This window comes from Colobus angolensis, unplaced genomic scaffold (genome assembly GCF_000951035.1).
Source record: "Colobus angolensis palliatus isolate OR3802 unplaced genomic scaffold, Cang.pa_1.0 Scaffold118, whole genome shotgun sequence".
In the NCBI taxonomy this organism is placed as follows: Eukaryota; Metazoa; Chordata; class Mammalia; order Primates; family Cercopithecidae; genus Colobus; species Colobus angolensis.
In genome coordinates, this window is record NW_012112919.1 from 7,918,291 (window position 1) to 7,937,653 (window position 19,363).

The window sequence follows — 19,363 nt, forward strand, 5'->3', positions numbered from 1 at the left end:
TTTTTTTTTTTTTTTGAGACGGAGTTTCACTCGTTGCCCATGCTGGAGTGCAATGGTGCGGTCTCAGGTCACTGCAACTTCCACCCCCTGGGTTTCAAGTGATTCTGCCTCAGCCTCCCAAGTAACTGGGATTACAGGCACCCACCACGATGCCCAGCTAATTTTTGTATTTTTAGCAGACGGAGTTTCACTCGTTGCCCATGCTGGAGTGCAATGGTGCGGTCTCAGGTCACTGCAACTTCCACCCCGTGGGTTTCAAGTGATTCTGCCTCAGCCTCCCAAGTAACTGGGATTACAGGCACCCACCACGATGCCCAGCTAATTTTTGTATTTTTAGCAGAGATGGGGTTTCACCATGTTGGCCAGGCTGGTATCGAACTGCTGACCTCAGGTGATCCGCCTGCCTTGGCCTCCCAAAGTGCTGAAATTACAGGCATGAGCCACTGCACCCGGCCCAGAACTTTTTTAAACTTTCCCAAAACTAAAATTCTGCACCCATTGAACAGTAATTCTCTATTTCCCCTTTCCCCTAACTCTTGGCATCCACCATTCTATTTTCTGTCTTTACGAATTTTACTACCCTTGTTACTTCCTTTAAGTGGAATATTTTTCTTTTTCTGACTGGCTTATTTCACTAAGCATAATATTTTCAAGGTTCATCCATGTTGTAGCATACATCAGAACTTTCTTTTTAAGGCTCAATAATATTCTATTGTATGTATATGCAACATTTTACTTAACCATTCATCTGTAAATGGACACTTGGGTTACTTCCAATTTTTAGCTATTGTGAAGAACATGAATGTACAAACATGTCTTCGAGACCCTGATTTCTTTTGTGCATATGCCTAACAGTACAACTGTTAGGTTACATGGTAATTCTATTTTTAATTTTTTGAGGAACAGCTGTACTGTTTTTCACAATGGCTACATCATTGTACATTCTCACTAACGGTATACAAAGGTTCCAATTTCACTACATACTCACCAACACTTGTTATTTTCTGGGGGTTTTGTTGTTGTTTTGATAGTAGTCATTCTAATGGGTAAGAGGTCATTTTGATTTGCATTTCCCCAATGATTAGTGATGTTGAGCATCTTTTCATGTGCTTACTATCTGTACAGCTTATCTGGAGAAATTCCAAAAGTCTATTGAAGTCCTTTGCCTCTTTTTGAATCAAGTCGGTTTATTGTTGTGGCATTTTAGGTGTTGTGTGTATATTCTGAATACAATCTCTCGTCAGATAAATGATTTGCAAATGCTTTCTCCCATTCTATGAGTTGCCTTTTTACTCTGTTGGTAACATTTTCTTATTTTTTTAATATACAATTTTTCTTTTTATTTCTGTAGAGATGGGGTTTTGCCACGTTGCCCAGGCTGGTCTCAAACACCTGGGCTCAAGCAATTGACCCATCACAGCCTCTCAAAGTGCTGGAATTACAGGCATGAACCACTGTGCCCTGCCAGGTAATCTTTTTAAGATGCATGAAAATTTTTTATTTTCATGAAGTCCAGTTTGTCTACTCTATTTTTTGGAGATGAATCTATGTGGCTCAGGGCGTAGTGCAGTGGCTATTCATAGGCATGAGTATAGCACATTAAAGCCTCATACTCCTGGCCTCAACTGATCTTCCAGCCTCAGCCTCCTGAGTAGCTGGGACTACAGTCACCATGCCCAGCAGTTTGTTCTTCATGTTGTGAAGTTTTGTCCTATGTTTTTTTCTAAGAGTTTCATAGTTTTAGCTCTTACATTTAGGTCTTTGATCCATTTTGGGTTAATTTTTGTATACATTGTTAGGTAAAGGTCTAACTAAATCCTTTTGCATATGGATATTCAGTTTTCCCAGCACCATTTGTTGAGAACTGTCCTTTCCTCCACTGAATGGTCTTGCTACCCTTGTCAAAAATCAGTTGACAACAGGCACAGTTTTTCTGGATACCTATTTTATTCCATTGGTTTATATGTCTGTCTTTATGTCAGTTTAAGTACATTGATTTTATCTCTGTAGCTTTGTAGCAACTTTTGAAACCAGGAAGAGAGTTGTCAAACTTTCTTTTTTTTAAGACTATTTTGATTATTTAAGGTCTCTTAAGATTCTATAAGAATTTTAGGACAGATATCTCTATTTCTACAAAAAATGTCATTGGGATTTTGATAAAGATAGCACTATGAATGTATAAGATTGCTTTGGGTAGTACTGACATCTTAACAATATTTAATCTCCCAATCCATGAAAATGAGATATCTTTCCATTTATTTATGTCTAATTGCTTTCAGTAATATTTCATCATTTTCATTATACAAGTCTTTTGCCTCCTTGGTTAAGTAAATTCCTAAGTATTTGATTATTTTTGATGCTATTGAAAATGGGTTTTCTTAGTTTCCTTTTCAGATTGTCCATTGTTAATACAGAGAAATACAATTGATTTTTTTGGTGCTGATTTTATATCTTGTTACTTTACTGAATTTATTAGTTCTAATAGGTCTTTTCTGAAATATCTTTAGGGTATTACACTTATAGTATCAGCTGCAAACAGATTTTTACTTCTTCCTTTCCAATTTAGATACTTTTAACTATTTTTTTCTTGTCCAAGTTCAGTATTATGTTAAAGAGAAGTGGCAAAAGTGGGTCTCCTTGCCTTGTTCCCGATCTTAGAGAAAAAGCTTTTAGTCTTTCACCATTTACTATGAAAGTCCCTGTGGTTATTTTCATACATGGTTTTTACTATGTTTAGGTGATTTCCTTCTATTACTAGTTGTTTTTAGCATGAAAAGGTGCTGAATTTGGCCAAATGCCTTTTCTGCGTCAATCAAGATGATAATGTGAGTTTCTTTTCCTCTTCTTTCTGTTAATGTGATATATTACACTGATCAAATTTTGTATGTTGAATCATTCTTGCATTCCAGGATAAATCGCACTTGGCCATGATGTGTTTAATGTGTTGCTGGATTTGGTTTGCTAGTATTCTGTTGAAGATTTTTGCACCAATGTTCGTAAGAGGTACTGGTCTATAGTTTTCTTGCAGCATCTTTGTCTGATATTATATCAAGACAATACTGGCATCACAGAATGAATTAGGAAGTGTTTTCTTCTCTTCAATTTCTTGAAGTTTGAGAAGCATTGGTGTTAGTTCTTAACCGTTTGATAGAATTCACCAGTGAAGTCATCAGGTCCACAGCTTTTCTGTCAAGATATTTTTGATCACTGATTCACTCTCCCTGCTAGGTATAAGTCTGTTCACATTTTCTATTTCTTCATGTTCTAATCTTGGTAAGTTTTATGTTTCTAGTAATTTGTCCATCACACCTAGGTTACACAATTTATTAACATACAATTGTCCATAGTATTCTTATAATCTTTATTTCTGTGGAATCAGTAGTAATGTCTCCACTTTCAACTCTGATTTTAGTACTTTCAACCTTCTCTTCTTCCTTAGTCAATCTAGTTAAGGTGTATACATTTTGTTGTCTTTTTCAAGAACCAACTATGGACTTTGTTAATGCTCTATTCTTTCTCTGTTCTGTTTGTCTCTACTTTTATCTTTATTATTTTCTTCATTCTGCTAGATTTGGGTTGAGTTTGTTCTTGTTCTATTTTCTTTAAGTTGAAAGCTAGGTTATTCACCTGAGGTTTTTTTTTTTTTTTTTTTTGAGACATGGTTTCACTCCCATCACCCAGGCTAGAGTGCAAGGTGGGTCACCATCACAACTCACTGTAACTTCTGCCTCTGGGTTCAAGCAATCTTCCCACCTCAGCCTCCCAAGTAGCTGTGACTACCCATAGACTACAGCACCTAGCTAATTTTTGCATTTTTGATAGAGACAGGTTTCGCCATGTTGCCCAGGGTGGCCTCAAACTCCTGGGCTCAAGTGATCTGCCCGCTTTGGCTGGGATTAAGCCACCACACCTGGCATTCATTCTTAATGTAAGCATTTATAGCTATTAATTTTCCTCTGAGTGTTGCTTTTGCGGCACCTTCTAACTTTTGGTATGTTCTGATTTGGTTTTTACTTGTCTGTAAGTATTTTCTAATTTCCTTTGTGATTTCTTTTTTCACCCATTGGTTAGGAATGTGTTGCTTAATTTCCATACATTTGTGAATTTTCCAGTATTCTTTCTGTTACTGATTTCTAATTTCATCCTGTTGTGGTCAGAGAAGATAGCTTATGTATCTTTTAAATTTGACTGAGACTTGATTTAAGTCTAACATATGGTCTGTCCTAAAGAATGTCTCATGTATATGTGAGAAGAATGTGTATTTTGCTGTTGGGTAGTATTCTGTATACATCTTTAGATCTAATTGTTTTATTTTATTTTTATTTTTATTTTTTTTTGAGATGGGGTCTCGCTTTGTCTCCCAGGCTGGAGTGTGGTGGCACAATCTCGGCTCAATGCAACCTCCACCTCCCAGGTTCAAGCGATTTGCCTATCTCAGCCTCCCGTACCTGGGATTATAGGCACAAACCATGACACCCAGCTACTTTTTGTATTTTTAGTAAAGACGGGATTTTGCCATGTTGGCCAGGCTGGTCTCAAACTCCTGATATCAGGTGATCCACCTGCCTCAGCCTCCCAAAGTGCTAGGATTACAGGTGTTAGCCACTGTGCTCTGCCTTCATTCTTCAGGACCCCGTTTTCCTACCTAATTCCTATCTAGTTAATAGACCCATTGTTGACAGTGGGGTATTGTCTAACTATTATGGAAGAACTATTTCTCTAATTCTGTCCACTTTTGCTGCATATGTTTTGACAGTCTGTTATTATATACAAAAATATGTACACTTGTTTTATCTTCTTGCTGTATTTAATCTTTTATTAATATATAATATCCTTCTTTGTCTCATATAATGTTTATTTAAAGTCTGTTTTATCTGATAATAACATAGCCGTTTCTGCTGTCTTTTACTTACTATATCCATAAAATATCTTTTTCCATCCTTTTGTTTTCAATCTATTTGCATTTTTGGGTCTAAAGTCTTACTCTTGTAGACAGCATATATGTTTTTAAATATAAGATTATGTTTTGTAAAATCCATTCTGCCAATGTCTGTTATTTGATTGGAGACTTTAAATCCATTTACATTCAAAGTAATTACTGTGGGCTGGGCACAGTAGTTCATGCCTGTAATTCTAGCACTTTGGGAGGCCAAGGCAGGATTGCTTGAGTCCAGGAGTTCCAGACTAGCCTAGGCAACATGATGAAACCCTATCTCTACAAAAAATACAAAAAGTAGCTGGTGCAGTGGCATGCATCTATAGTCCCAGGTACTTGGCAGGCTGAGATGGGAGGATTGCTAGAGTCTAGGAGGTCGAGGCTGCTGTGAGCCGTGTCACGCCACTGCACTCCAGCCTGGGTGACAGAGCAAGACCCTATCTCAAAAAAAAAAAAAAAAAAAAAGGAATTATTGATAAGGACAAATTTTCTTTTGCCAACCTGTCATTTATTTTCTGTATGTCATAGCTATTTTGTCTCTTATTTCCTGCATTAATGTTTTCTTGTGTGTTTACTTGATTTTTTTTGTAATGAAATGTTTTAATTCCCTTCTTATTTCCTTTTGTATCGCCATTTTCTTTGTGGATACCACAGGGATTACGCTTAACATCCTAAACTTATAACACTCTAATGTGAATTTGCATGAGCTTCTTTGTTTTTGAGTCTCACTTTATCACTCAGGCTAGAGTGCAGTGGTATCAAGATCTCAGCTCACTGCAAACTCCGTCCCCTGGGTTCAAGCGATTGAACCCACTACTTTCTGGCCTCTAATGTTTCAGATGAGAAATATTCTAAAATCTTATCAGGATCCTTTGTATGTGACAAGATGTTTCTCTCTTGCTCCTTTTAAGATTTTCTCATTGTCTATGGCTTTCTACAGTTTGATTATAATGTGTCTTTCTTGGCAAGATCTCACTTGAGTTTATGCTACCTGGAGTTCACTGAACTTCTTGGATGTTTATATTCGTATCTTTCATCAAATCTAGGAAGTTTTCAGCCATTTCTTCAAATACTCTTTCTGCACCTTTCTCTCTCTTTTCTCCTAAAATTTCCACAATGCATGTTGGTCTACTTGATGATGTCTGACAGGTTTCTTAGGCTCTGTCCATTTCTTTTTTCTTTTCTTTTTTTTTTTCATAGACAGGGTCTTGCTCTGTTGCCCAGGCTGGAGTGCAGTGGCATGATCATGTCTTACTGCAGCCTCACGCTCCTGGACTCAAGTGATCCTGCCTCAACCTCCTGGGTAGGTAGGACTACAGGCATATACCACCACACGTAGCTAACTTTTGTTTTTATTTTTTGCAGAGATGAGGTTTTGCCGTGTTGCCCAGGCTTGTCTCTAACTCCCAGCCTCAAGCAACACACCTGCCTCAGCCTCCCAAAGCGTTAGGATTATGCAGCCAGTCTCAGTTTTTTCTTCTGTTCCTCAGACTTCATAATTTCAATTGTTCTATTTTGAAGTCTGCTGATTCTTTATTTTACCTGCTCAAATATGCTTTTGAATCATTCAAGTAAGGTTTTCACTTCAGTTATTATACTTTTCAGCTCCAAAATTTTGGGGTTTCTTTTCTTGTTTTCTATCTTTCCATTGATATTTCCATTTTGTTCCCACTGTTTTTTTTTTTTTAACTTGATCCACCTCTTCCTTTAGTTCTTTGCACATCTGTAAGATACTTGCTTTAAGTCTTTGTTTAGCAAATCTACCATCTAGTCTTTCTCAGCAACAGTTTCTAGTGACTTATTTTTCCCTGCTTTGAGGAGGCCACATTTTCCTGTTTCTTTGTATGCCTTATGATTTTACTGAATGTTTGAATCTTCTAATGTGATAACTCTGGAAATCAGATGCTGCCTCTTCCCCAGGGCTCGTCAGGTTTAGTTTAGTTTTCTGAAATTGGCATAGGGTTTCTGTGGTAAAGATCAGCACAAGGTATAAACTCAAGGTCTTCTGAGCTATTTTATGAGCCTGTACCATTCCCTGGGCATGCACAGTGACTTCCATATTCCCTCATATATACAGCTACTTTTGAGTAGCCTAGCTCTTGATGACAGAAATGTAAAATGGCCATGGAAAACAGTAAATGGTTCCCCCTAAAATTAAAAATACTATTATTATTTGATCCAGTAATGATTTCGTTTATGTATGCAAAAGTACTGAAAAGAATTGGAAGCAAAACAGATATCTGTACATCCATCTTCATAGCAGCATTATTCACAATAGCCAAAAGGTAGAAACAATCTAAATGTCCATCAGCAGATGAGTGTATAAAAAAAATATGGTATATATAGACAACAGAATATTACTCAGCCTTAAAAAGGAATGAAATTCTGATACCTGCTACAACATGGATGATCTTTAAAACTATTACAGTAAGTGAAATAAGCCAGACACAAAGACAAATATTTGATTCTACCTATATGAGGTACTTAGAATAGTCAAATACTTAGATACAGAAAGTAGAATAGTGGTTACTAGGGGCTGGGGGTAGGGAGAAATAGGAAGTTATTGTTTAATAGGTACAGAGTTTCAGTATGGATGAGGAAAAAGATCTGGAGATGGATAGTGGTGATGGTTGCACAACATTATGAATGCACTTACTGCCACTGAACTGTACACTTAAAAATGGTTAAAATGGTCAGCTTTATTTTATGTAAATTTTAAAATAAAAATAAAAATCAGCAGCAAGACTAGTATGACTCACTTATAAACAAAACAGAGAGAAATATATCTGGAAAAGGATGATCATAAAAAGTATTTGTGGTGGTTATCTCTAAGTGGTCGAACTTCAGGGTGATTTTAACTTTCTTCTTTCTACTTTTCTGAATTTTCACATGTGTATATTTCACCTTTATAGTCATGAGTACTCACCCAAGCTATTTTCATTTGAGGAGCAGATGAAATGAATTACCTAAATTCATTCCAATTATTGCCTATAATGAGTGTTCAAAATGTGTTACATTTGACTGAAAGCTAAACATGTGGACTACCATAAATCTTCCATGAGAACACCCTATAGTTACATGTTGCTTTAAGTTACTATTTTTCTTTAACTTGTTATTTAAGTATAACATATATAGAAAAAAGTAAACATAACTGTACAGCTATATACATTTTCACAAATTAAACATGCTCATGTAACCAGGACCTAGATCAAGAAACAGAGTATCACCAATATGCCACAAGGCCCCCTTATGTCACCTTTAATCCACCATTCCCCCCCAATAAGCATAGCCAATAGCTTGACTTCTGAGAACATAAATTCGTTTTGCAGTTGCTCATTTTTATACTAGTATTTCTTTTTAAATCCATTCACCTTGACTGCTAGTATAAAACCAAATGAAAGGTCCTGATAGTGTTTCTATGATAAACCTTCATATGCTTAGCAATCACATTACTTCAGAGTCACACTTTATCAAAGTGCCCCATCCCCCTTTCTGGTATCACCATCAAGTAGTGAAGTCTCTACTGTATGCCAGGTACTGCCCTAAACATTTTACATATATTCACAGATTTAACTGTCACAACAATTCTATGAGATTCAAAGAAGTTTATATAAGGACAGGTGATATCAGAGTTTAAACCTGGTAATGTTAAGACTCCAAAATCCATGATCTTCTTCTGATATCATGTTAGAGTTAGTAAATTAATAAATTACTATTAATGACAAATAATAGGAAACATACATGAAAGATATTGGGCTTGAAGATCGTCATTTAAAAGGCAAAATGAGTTATGGATATGAGAAGAAATACAGTGAGCATAGCACAAAAAAGGAATATGCAATGCTGTGAGACACTAATGAAACTTATGAGGTTTCTAACATTTATTTTTGACACAAATCAATTATTATAATTGTCATACATTTTACCTCTACATGTTACAAGCCCCACAATACATTATTATTTTTACTTTCAAGAGTCAGTAAGTTAAAAACATTCTTAAGAGGAAAAAATAATTTATATTTACTTACATATTTACCATTTCCAGCATACTTTATTCCTTCATATAAATCCAAGTTTGTATCTGGTATGATTTTTCTTCAGCCTACAACCTCTTTTAACATTTATTTTATTGGCAACAAATTCTTTCTGCCTTTTGTTTGAAATTATCTTTATTTCACCTTCACTTATAAATGTTATTTTCATTGGACTTTAGGATAACATGGGGTTGTTTTGTTGGATTTTTCTCACCATATGAAAGATATTCTAGTTTGCATTGTTTCTGATAAGAATTTAAAAATCATTCTTATCACTGTTTATTGGACCTAAATTTGTCTATTTTGGGGGGTTATCTTTTTGGTTTTCAGTAATTTGATTATACTTTGCCTTTGTATGGTTTTATGTTTATTCGATTTGGAGATGAGTTCCTTGGATCTGCAAGCTTAACAGCTTTCATGTTTGAAAAACATTCAGTTACTATTTCATATGATCCCTTCCTGACCCCTCTCCTCCTGAGACTCAAATTACACACATTAGCTCACTTGATATTAAAAGCTCTGTGTTTTTTTTTTTTTTCTTTTTTCTGTCTGTACTACAGTTTGGATAATTTGTATTACAGGTTGAATATCCCTTATCCAAAATGCTTGGAAACCAAATGTCTTTCAGGCTTTAGATTTTGGAAGGTTTGCATCATACCAGTTGTATATCCCTAATCAGAAAATCCGAAATCCAAAATCTGAAATATTTGGGTTGCTGATAGGACACTCAAGGGAAATGCTCATTTGAACATTTCAGATTTTGTATATCTTCAATTCCACTTATCTCATTTTCTGTAGTGTCTATTCTGCTGTTAAACCCATTTAGTGAGTCTTCATTTAATTTCACTTCATTTCAGATCTTTCACCTCTAGAAATTCCATTTTGTTATTTTCTGTATTTTGTATTTATCTCCTCATTATGTATACGTTATCCTTTAATCTCAACATATTTATAACAGCTGCTTAAAAATCCTCCACTGTGAATTCAATCATGTTTTTTTTTGTGGGGTTTTGGATTTTTTTTTTTTTTTTTTTTTAAATCTATTTCTATCACCTGGCTTTTCTCCTGATTTGGGGTCGCATTTTCCTGCTTCTTCATAATAGTATCTCATTGGAAGCTGGCCACCGTGTATGTTTCATTGTTGGGTGTCTGAATTTTGTAGTCTTCCCTTAAGGAGTGTTAATCTTTACTTTGGCAGGCAAATTACCTGCAAATCAGCCTTCAAGTCTTTTAAGTCTTGTTGGTTAGTTGGTATGGGCTTGTGGTAGCCTTTTTTCTAGGACTACCTACCTGATCCTTATTATTAAGGTGTGACTCTTCTGAGGTCTCTACTGAACATCCCAGAGGTTCAACAAAGTCTCTTTTCTATGTCTGATCAGAACTCAACCACTTCTCAATCCTTTATTAGCTCTAGGAATTATTCACCTTACAGCTTCCTGGTAGTTGTTCTGTTCCTAGTAATTGTTATTTGCCCAGTCTCTCAAAATTTCACTCTAAGCATGCACAGCTTAGTATTCAGTCAAAGACTCCAATGGATCCTATGGAGACATTTGAAGTTCTTTCTCTGAGTATTTCCCTTCTCTCTGATACTCTGCCCCACAAATTCCAGCCACTCTCTGAACCCTTATCTCTATTCTCAACCCAGTGAAACCACTATGCTCTGCTTGGAATGTCTTTCCATGGGCTATAATCCAGAAAGTATCTCCAAGCAGAATGACAGGGTCATATTAAGGCTCTCTGTCTTTGTTTCTACTCTCTCAGTGATCACAACCCTGTACTGCCAGCTGTCCAATGTTTGAAAACAGCTGTTTCACAGATTTTTGTCCAGTTTTTTTTCTCTCTTGCTTTGTCCAAATTTTTATTTACAATGAGAATGCAAGTTGAAAAGCAATTACTCCTTCATGGCTGGGAGTGGAATTTCCCTCTCCAATTCTTTTTAAAGAAAGTGATACTGGGATACCTTTATGATATTAACTCTTCTCCAATCATGAGAGTGTTAAAAACCTTAAAAGTTTTAAATATTACCATCCCTTTGTAAGTCACCTTAAATGGTACTAAACAAAAAAAAAAATCAACTTTATTTATAAACATACTGTCCTCAATTTACAGTCATGCTAAGATAAACAGAGCAGTGACAATGGAATTGTATCCCTTACTTATATATAATTTATTTAATTTGAATTCCATAAAAGACAATTCTTTATAAGTAGCAAGAGGTTTCTTTTGCTCTTCCAAAATATAAAGTTTCTTCTAACTCATGATCTTTTTTTTTAAATATTGATTACAGAATTAAAAAGCAAAATAAGTCAGACAGCTATAAGTAACTGATATAGGAATAAACTATGTCTTATGATATATAAATGCAGTTTATTTTTATGAACTGAAGCAAAATATACCAAGAAGGTAAATAACAGAAGACATAAAATGATAACTTACCCCTTATTTGCCTGTCCACAACTCTCATTTCCTTTCTTATCTTCAATGACCACTCATTGACCTGGGAAAATTTTTAGAAAAGGAATGAGAAGAAAAGCTGAAACTCCTAACTCAATCTAATTTGAGAATTTTGTATTAACTCTACATTTATTCCAGATATAAAATTTAAAAAAAAAAAAGCCATTTTCAAAGACAGAGCTTTAGGGTCAAATTTTACTTTTTTTAAAATTTCACCTCTTTTTATTCACAGTGCACAGGAGTTTCAACTTATTCAAAGATTCGTAGCTGAGAGCAGGCTGTAAGCAGCACTTTATATAAAACCTCAGAAAGAGTATGGTACTCTCTAGGTACACAAAGATTTGAAGAAGTCCAAGTGCACAGTTAGCTTTAAGAGCATCAGAAAATTTTCATCTTTCACAGGTAATCATTTCAAAAACTACTCTGCCTGTATCATGAGAACTCATCTTTCCCTTTTTCCCTTTAACTATAATGCTTTTCCATTTTACAAAAGCATTCCCCTAACCTATGTCTCTTATTACCATGGTAGTTCCCTGACAGGCAAACATTTCTGAAGCACTAAACAGAGGGTGGACTGGAAATGCTGATGGAGGTGTTGTGGAAGTAGTAAATTACTCTAATGATTACCAAATTGCTATGCAAGTGAACTGTTTTCCAATTCTTCACGTTTCAAAAACCCTGTAGGAAAACCTGAGTTGTGAGTCAATCATTAAAAGTCAATTTTATGCTAAATTACTATGTGCTTTTTAGTACATGACTCAGAAGTTCAAAAAAATGAGTGACACTGCTATAACTAAACTCCTTCCATTACCCTTTTATTACATCAACAAGGTTTCTCAGCACTTGAGTCTCATAAATCATAAAACAGGAACAGAATTTATGCTGAACCCTTGTAGCATTCATTCATGTAGCAGTCATCCATGGACATATAGACTAAATGGCATTTTTTAAAAGTCCATACCATTAGAAGATGTATTGCCAATAAATTTCATTTTTAATGTTTAATATTGAACAAAACCTGTAAACTATTATGCAACTGTAATAATTTGTGAAAGCTGTCAGAATCAAAATGAAGTCACTAGTGTATTAAAAAATCTGACATACACAGCTGGAAAGGCGAAGAGGGTTCTCACAGTTGTATACCTAGACAAAATCTATCACAAAAGACTGCAAAAACCACAGCCTTGCTTGCTCAGAGGCTCTGCAATCTTATACAAAAAATACTTTCGCAAGGACATCTGCCCAGCAACTGCCTGTCCAACCTTGGACGGGCATCACTCTTGTTATTGATCTCTGTAGCCAAGGATAATCATTTCAAAACATTTACATGACCCTCCTTTTCCCTTTAAAAATCTTTGCCTTCCTTTCCATCCTTGAATATATACATAGTTTACCATGGCAAGCACATTCCCACTGTAATGCTGTTGCCAAAGAACCATCACTTTCTTCTAGGGAACCTCTCTCTGCTTGTTATTTAGGTTGACCAACTCCACTCAGAAGAAATACTTAAGCACTTAAAACTGTATGCTCATACAAGTTTTAAAAATCTAATCAGGTTTATGTACTTTTTTCAAAGTGAAATTTATATAATCATTTTAAAGTATACAAATTCACTGGCATTTACTGCATTTACAATGTCATACAACCACCACCTCCCTATACCCTTTAAATAATCTCTTCCTATTCCCCCCTCCCCAGTTCCCTGGCAACCACTAATTTGCTTTCTGTCTCGATGGGATGGCTTATTCTGAATATGAAAGGAATCACACAATGTGTTAACTTTTCATTTCTGGTTTCTTTTATTTAACGTGATGTTTTCAAGGTGCCTCCATGTTGTAGCATGTATCAGCACTTCAGTCCTTTTTATGGCTGGGTATTATTTCTTTATATGTGTATAACACAACTCGTTTATCCATTCAACTGTTAATGCATGTCTGGGTTGTTTATACCTTTTGGTTACCATTTCTACCACATCTCACCAATACCTGTTATTTTCTAATTTTTTTATGATAGCTGTCTGCTGAGTGTGAAGTGGCATCTCACTGTTTTGATTCACATTTTCTTAATGTCCAGTGAAGTTGGACATTTTTGTTTTTTTGAGATGGAGTTTCGCTCTTTGTTGGCCAAGTTGGAGTGCAGTGGTACTGTAGCAGGACGAGCGGCAGACAAAAATCCTCAGACATCAAGTTAAAGAAGGAAGGGGTTTATTTGGCCAGGGGCATCGGCAAGACGCCTTTTTCAAGAGCCGAGCTCCCCGAGTGAGCAATTCCTGTCCCTTTTAAGGGCTCACAGCTCTAAGGGGGTGCGTGTGAGAGGGTCGTGATTGATTGGGCAAGCAGGGGGTACGTGACTAGGGGCTGCATTTACCGGTAATTAGATTGGAACAAAACAGGACAGGAATTTTCACAGTGCATTTCTATACAATGTCTGTAAGATAACATAACCGATTAGGCCGGGGTCAATCTTTAACTACCAGGCCCAGGGTGCGGCGCCAGGCTGTCTGCCTATGGATTTCATTTCTGCCTTTTAGTTTTTACTTCTTCTTTGGAGGTGGAAATTGGGCATAAGATGATATGACGGGTGGTCTCCTCCCTTATTCCCACCTTTTGAGACTCTCCCTCATTTTATTAGTGGGAGTTCTCACTTTCATTTTCACTACCCATGTCTTCTTGCAAGACAGACTGATAGTGATTCATATAGCACACTTGTGCTGAAGCATTTTGGTGAACTAAGGTAGTGATGAAGCTTTTTATCATTTGAAGAAGTACAGGTATCAAACAAGGGAGCAGTAGGCAGGTTCCTATTATTATTATAACTCCTATTGTAAGAGTTTTAAATCCTCCTAGCGCTGGGAACCATTTCCAAACATGGCCCCAGGATCAAATCCATGCCATACTTGCATGGGCACATGTGCCAGTTTTGTCATGTTTCTATGTCTTCAACTACTTACCCTTGATCATCTATTTGTAGACAGCAATTAGTAAGGTTAAATTTCCCACAGATCCCTCCTTCAGCTGCTAGCAAGTAGTCGAGAGTCAATCTATTTTGACAGATAGCATTTCTCATCTGAGTTTCTTGCCAGGCCAGAATAGTCAAGCCTCTACCGGTTTTATTAGTAATTATTTCTAAGACTGCTTGTAACCGTATGATTCGTTTGATCATGTAAATGGGGGTCCGGTATCCCCACAAGCTGTCTTGTGCCCAAGTAGCAGGCCCATAATATTGTATGATTCTCTGAGGGGGCCATTTATCATCTTCCCAATTTTCTATAACTATGCTTCTCTTTTCATGGGAAGCACAGACAGGGAAGCCCAGGAGTTCGCCTGTTTTTATGGGCAGTAGGAAGAAAGATGGTTTAATAGTGCCAATAACACAACTACCTGACCACTAGTCAGGTAATCTGGCATAATGCCCACATATCCAATATAATCCAGTGGGGGCTGTCCAGTCCCGGTGGGACTCCGGGTGGGTCCACACGGTTTGCAACTTTGGGAATTTGCTGAATGGATTCCTCTCTGTTTGATTTGAACTCCACCAAGTTACTGTTTTTGTGGTACCATTATACGGTTTCTGTCCCGGACAACTAAGTTGTCCTACAGGGTGAGTGAATTCTTTTCCTTCTCTAGCTATGCAATATTGTCCAATAATTGAGGCTTTTAGGACCCAGAAATTATCAAGATGATTATTTTGAGCTGGGAATTCATCAGGAACTGGGTCTGTAGGTACTAATTCTCAGAATTCCCATGGCCATTGATCTCCCATTACAGTTCCTCCACATACATAATATGAAGTGACACTGAGAGACTGGGCTACATGGTTGGCTAATTGCAAAAACAAATTTCTTGTTTCTCCTGGAATTTCTGGTGCTGATATATTTAGTTTATCACAGAAAGTTTGAAACACTGGTTCAGGAGAGCGTCTGTGAACTTCTCCTCGAACCAAGATATTTACTTGAGGATCCGGTCTGGCCCCATCAATTCCTAAGGTCACACGCTCCCCTTTTTTCCAGAGAGGATCCAGAGGATTGGTTATTACTAGCTCTAAGGGGTTACACTGTCCCTTAGTACAGGAAGGGCCATTTTTTTTCCTTTCTGAAGGTGGACTGGATCCTCTTCATTTTTTTATCCAAGTGACCCAAATGACACAAGACTAGTATCCACATTCATTTCCACACAGTCCTAATTCATGACAAATATACTTATTTTTGGTCATATAGCCTTTTTCCCAACTAAAAGAGCCACATCCCCTTCCTAACTTATTGCTATTAATGACGGTACAGGCATCAAATTTCAAGGTGACTTGTTTGGGCACCCTTTTTTTTTTTTTCTGTTTTGGCTAACACTTTACTCATATCATTTATGAGTACCTACCAGTCTTCAGTTCTTAATCTTATTTTAAAAACTGTGGTCATGGGAGGCTCAGATGAGGCAAAACACACATCAGGTTGGTCATTTCCTGGGCTACATATCTTGCATAGAATAACATTATACAAACAAGTTCTTTTTAGAGTTCTAGTACACTTCTAATGACCGTAAACTAATAGGACCATAGCAACCTTTTGTCCTACCTCAGTGACTTGATGTATACACTGGGAACAGCCCTCAGTCTGAGAAAGGTCAGTTGAAGTCCTTACCGTGTAAGTCCAAATTTTAAGGAAAATGAGTCCCATGATGAGTTTCCTCATGCTTCGGCCATGCATGGACCAGTCAGCTTCCGGGTGTGATGGGAGCAGGGCTTGTCGTCTTCGTCAGAGTCACTTTGCAGGGGATGGCGAAGCTCCTCCCATCCACATACTGCTCACAGTCTACTGATGTTTAAGGATGGTCTTGGAGGTTGGGCCTGCTAGAATAAACTGAGTCCAACACCTCTACACAGTTATGTTCAACTGGGCTCTCTGATACCAGGAGCAAGGTGGTGGGGTTTAGGGTGTTGCAAACTTCAGTGGTTATGTGGGGATTTTCACATAGCAAGCTTTGGTACTTGGTTAATCTAGCATTTGTTAACCAATGATGTCCTTTGGTGTTTATTAAAGTTACCACAGCATAAGGAGCCTTTATATTCAGGTTTTGCCTAAGGGTTAGTTTATCTGCTTCTTGTGCTAACAGAGCCGTTGCTGCTAGGGCCCTTAGACCTGGGGCCCAGCCTTTGGAAACCCTGTCTAGTTGTTTTGAGAGAGAGGCCACTGGCCTTGGCCAGGGTCCCCACAGTCTGGGTTAAAACTCCAACTGCCATTTTTTCTCTTTGACACATAGAGTGTAAAGAGTTTTGTCAGATCAGGTAGGCTTAGGGCTGGGGCCAATATGAGTTTTTCTTTTAACTCATGAAAACCTCATTGCTGTTGGTTGTAATAGATGTAGTTTATCTAATCTATATTTTTATTAACTGTCACCCACCAAAATACTGACTTAAATCCTGCAGCTATTTGATTTCCAGCTTTAAATTGACCTGGTATTCCTCATGGGACTCCAATTGTGTTAAATAGACATGAGAGTCAAAAGACCCACAAGGGGCTTCTCTCACTTTACAATGTCTTATTTTTTCTCCCTCTGGTTGATGAAATGCCAGGATGAAAGGGACAGTCAATTGGACTAAACTACAAGTGCTACGCCAGTTATTCGGCAGAGTGCCCAGTAAAGGTCCACCACAATACCACCACACATCTGCTCAGGGATGAACAAGGGCTGACTGATTGATAAGCTCTTGAAAATTCTTAAGCTTATCGCATCCCTTCAGGTCTCCCAGGAATGCTACATTTCCTCCCTGTTGAGAGACACGAAGTGAACTTAGTGTTGGGAGACGGAAGCTAGATGGCCCTCGGGGGCTGAACCACAGGGCACTGGACTTCAGGATACAGCAGAGAGAGAGCCTGGCATGACTTATTACTCCAAGCTGTAGAATCCTGGAAAAGAGCTACCATGCAGCCTACACCTGGTCGACTGGAGGACCACCTTAGTGGAAGGGGGACAATCTGGGCCTCTGGCCTGCCATGTGCACAAGCATAACAATTGCTTTTGTTTAACATGCAGATGGAATATTTGATCCATTTTAACTAAGTATTTGCATCTTAGTATCCTGTCTTAATTGCTAAAGTTTGTTTTAAGTCTTTAACTTCTATGATCCTCTAGTAAAATGAATGTATGGTTTTAGGGAAATTACAAAAACCGGTTGGGGCGGTCCATCCTTGCTCTTTAGTGGTCCACAGAACGTTCGACCAACTACAGCATGAAAGCTCTACGTCGGGGGCAAGACTCTTGGTTGGCACTGGGGTCTTTATCGAACTCTCTCTAGATTAAATGGTCCTGGTTTACCCATCCTTGCTCTTTAGTGGTCCATAGAATGTTGGACCAACTACAGCATGAAAGCTCTACATCGGGGGGCAAGACTCCTGGTTGGCACTAGGGTCTTTATCGAAATCTCCCCTGATTAAATGGTCCCAGTTTACCCATCCTTGCTCTTCAGTGGTCCATCGAACGCTGGACCAACTATGGCATGAAAGCTCTACATTGGGGGGCAAGACTCCTGGTTGGCACTGAGGTCTTTATCAAAATCTCCCCAGATTAAATGGTCCTAGTTTACTAATGCCCAGTCTGAGGAGAGTCAGGAGGGACAAAAGTGCTTTTCTGAAGTAGAAAGCTGTCTTTGACTTGGCAAGTCCTCACAGGGTATAACAGGGCAAGCATTAAATGCAATAGTTTGAGGTGAAATTGACTTGATTATGTTGCTGACTAGATGGTCAGCAATAGAACAAGGAAAGAAGAAAGAGTAATAGAATAGATGAAAAGAGTTTAATTTTTCTTAGCTTTAGTTTGGTAGGGTTTTCCCCTGGGACTATGGCCCACAACTCTGGAGTGGGTGGCACTTTCTTGACTCAGGTGTGATGAGTCCATCCTTTTTTTTTTGTACGAACGGCAGTCTTGGTGGTTAGCAGCACAAGGTAGGGTCCTTCCTAGGCTGGCTCAAGTTTTTCTTCTTTCCACCCTTTGATGAGAATGTGATCTTCAGGCTGATGCTGGTTTACTAGAAATTCTAGGAGTGGTGTATGTGCTAAAAGACTTTTATTTTTATTTATTTATTTATTTTTCAATTACCCAGGAGGAACTATCAATCGTCCTGTCCTGAAGGGAGTTCCTCCTAGGTCCGGTCAGACATCCGTATGGCAATTAAGATTTAGATCTCCTGTTAGGAAGCCTGCTGGGTTAAGGGAATTTTCAGTGGTTAATGTTAAATCATCTTTCTCTCTTTGACTTTCCTTTTGCCTCTGTCCTTCTCTCTCTCTCTCTCTGCCTCTCTCTTAATCTCTCTCTCTCTCTCCTTGACTCCCTCTTTGTCTCTTTCTCTCTCTTTTTGCCTCTTTTCCTCTGTCTCTTTCCTTTCTCTCTCTCTGCTGGTCTTTCCTTGCCTCTGCCAGCCGCTAATGCTGCTGTTCTCTCAACCACTGTGTGTTGGGGGTAGGGGGGTCTAAAACCAGCTGTAACCAAGTGTCTATGTACCGCAGCTGGTCTGGGTGCCCTGGCTTACAGGTTACATTGTGCCATACCTTTGAAAGAGGGGACCTGTCCAGGCTTCCTTTTAATGGCCAACCTACCTCTAATGCTGGCCAGTCTATCTTACACAAAGTTGTAAGTTTTCCTGGTTTCATATACTCCATAGTCTCCCTTAAATCCTTTTTTTGAAATTTTTCAACATAGTTCCTAGTGGGGTGGGCTTATTTTGTGCCTACCCATGTTTCCTTGAGACAGAACACCACACTCACACCACACACACATCACAAAACAACGGGTAAAAAGGGCACACACACACTTTTGTAGTTTGCACCAAACCCGGGGGCGGAGCAAGATGGCCGAATAGGAACAGCTCCAGTCTCCAACTCCCAGCACGAGCGACACAGAAGACCGGTGATTTCTGCATTTTCAACTGAGGTACTGGGGTCAGCTCACTA

The 19,363-nt window shown here is 38.1% G+C and overlaps 1 protein-coding gene across 4 annotated transcripts in view; it reads right to left on the bottom strand.

The window, feature by feature from the left end:
* CHMP3 (charged multivesicular body protein 3) overlaps window positions 1-19,363 on the bottom strand; it is a 58,285-nt gene that overhangs the window by 25,584 nt on the left and 13,338 nt on the right. For 2 of the 4 annotated variants that reach the window (XM_011964272.1, XM_011964288.1), the window contains exon 2: window positions 11,407-11,467. The exons of 1 other annotated variant lie outside the window; for it this stretch is intronic. In XM_011964272.1, coding sequence (XP_011819662.1) covers window positions 11,407-11,467 — 61 coding nt within the window. Of the gene's footprint in view, window positions 1-11,406; window positions 11,468-11,945; window positions 12,000-19,363 lie in introns of those variants that run through there. One more of the 4 variants, XM_011964281.1, reaches the window with a different exon arrangement.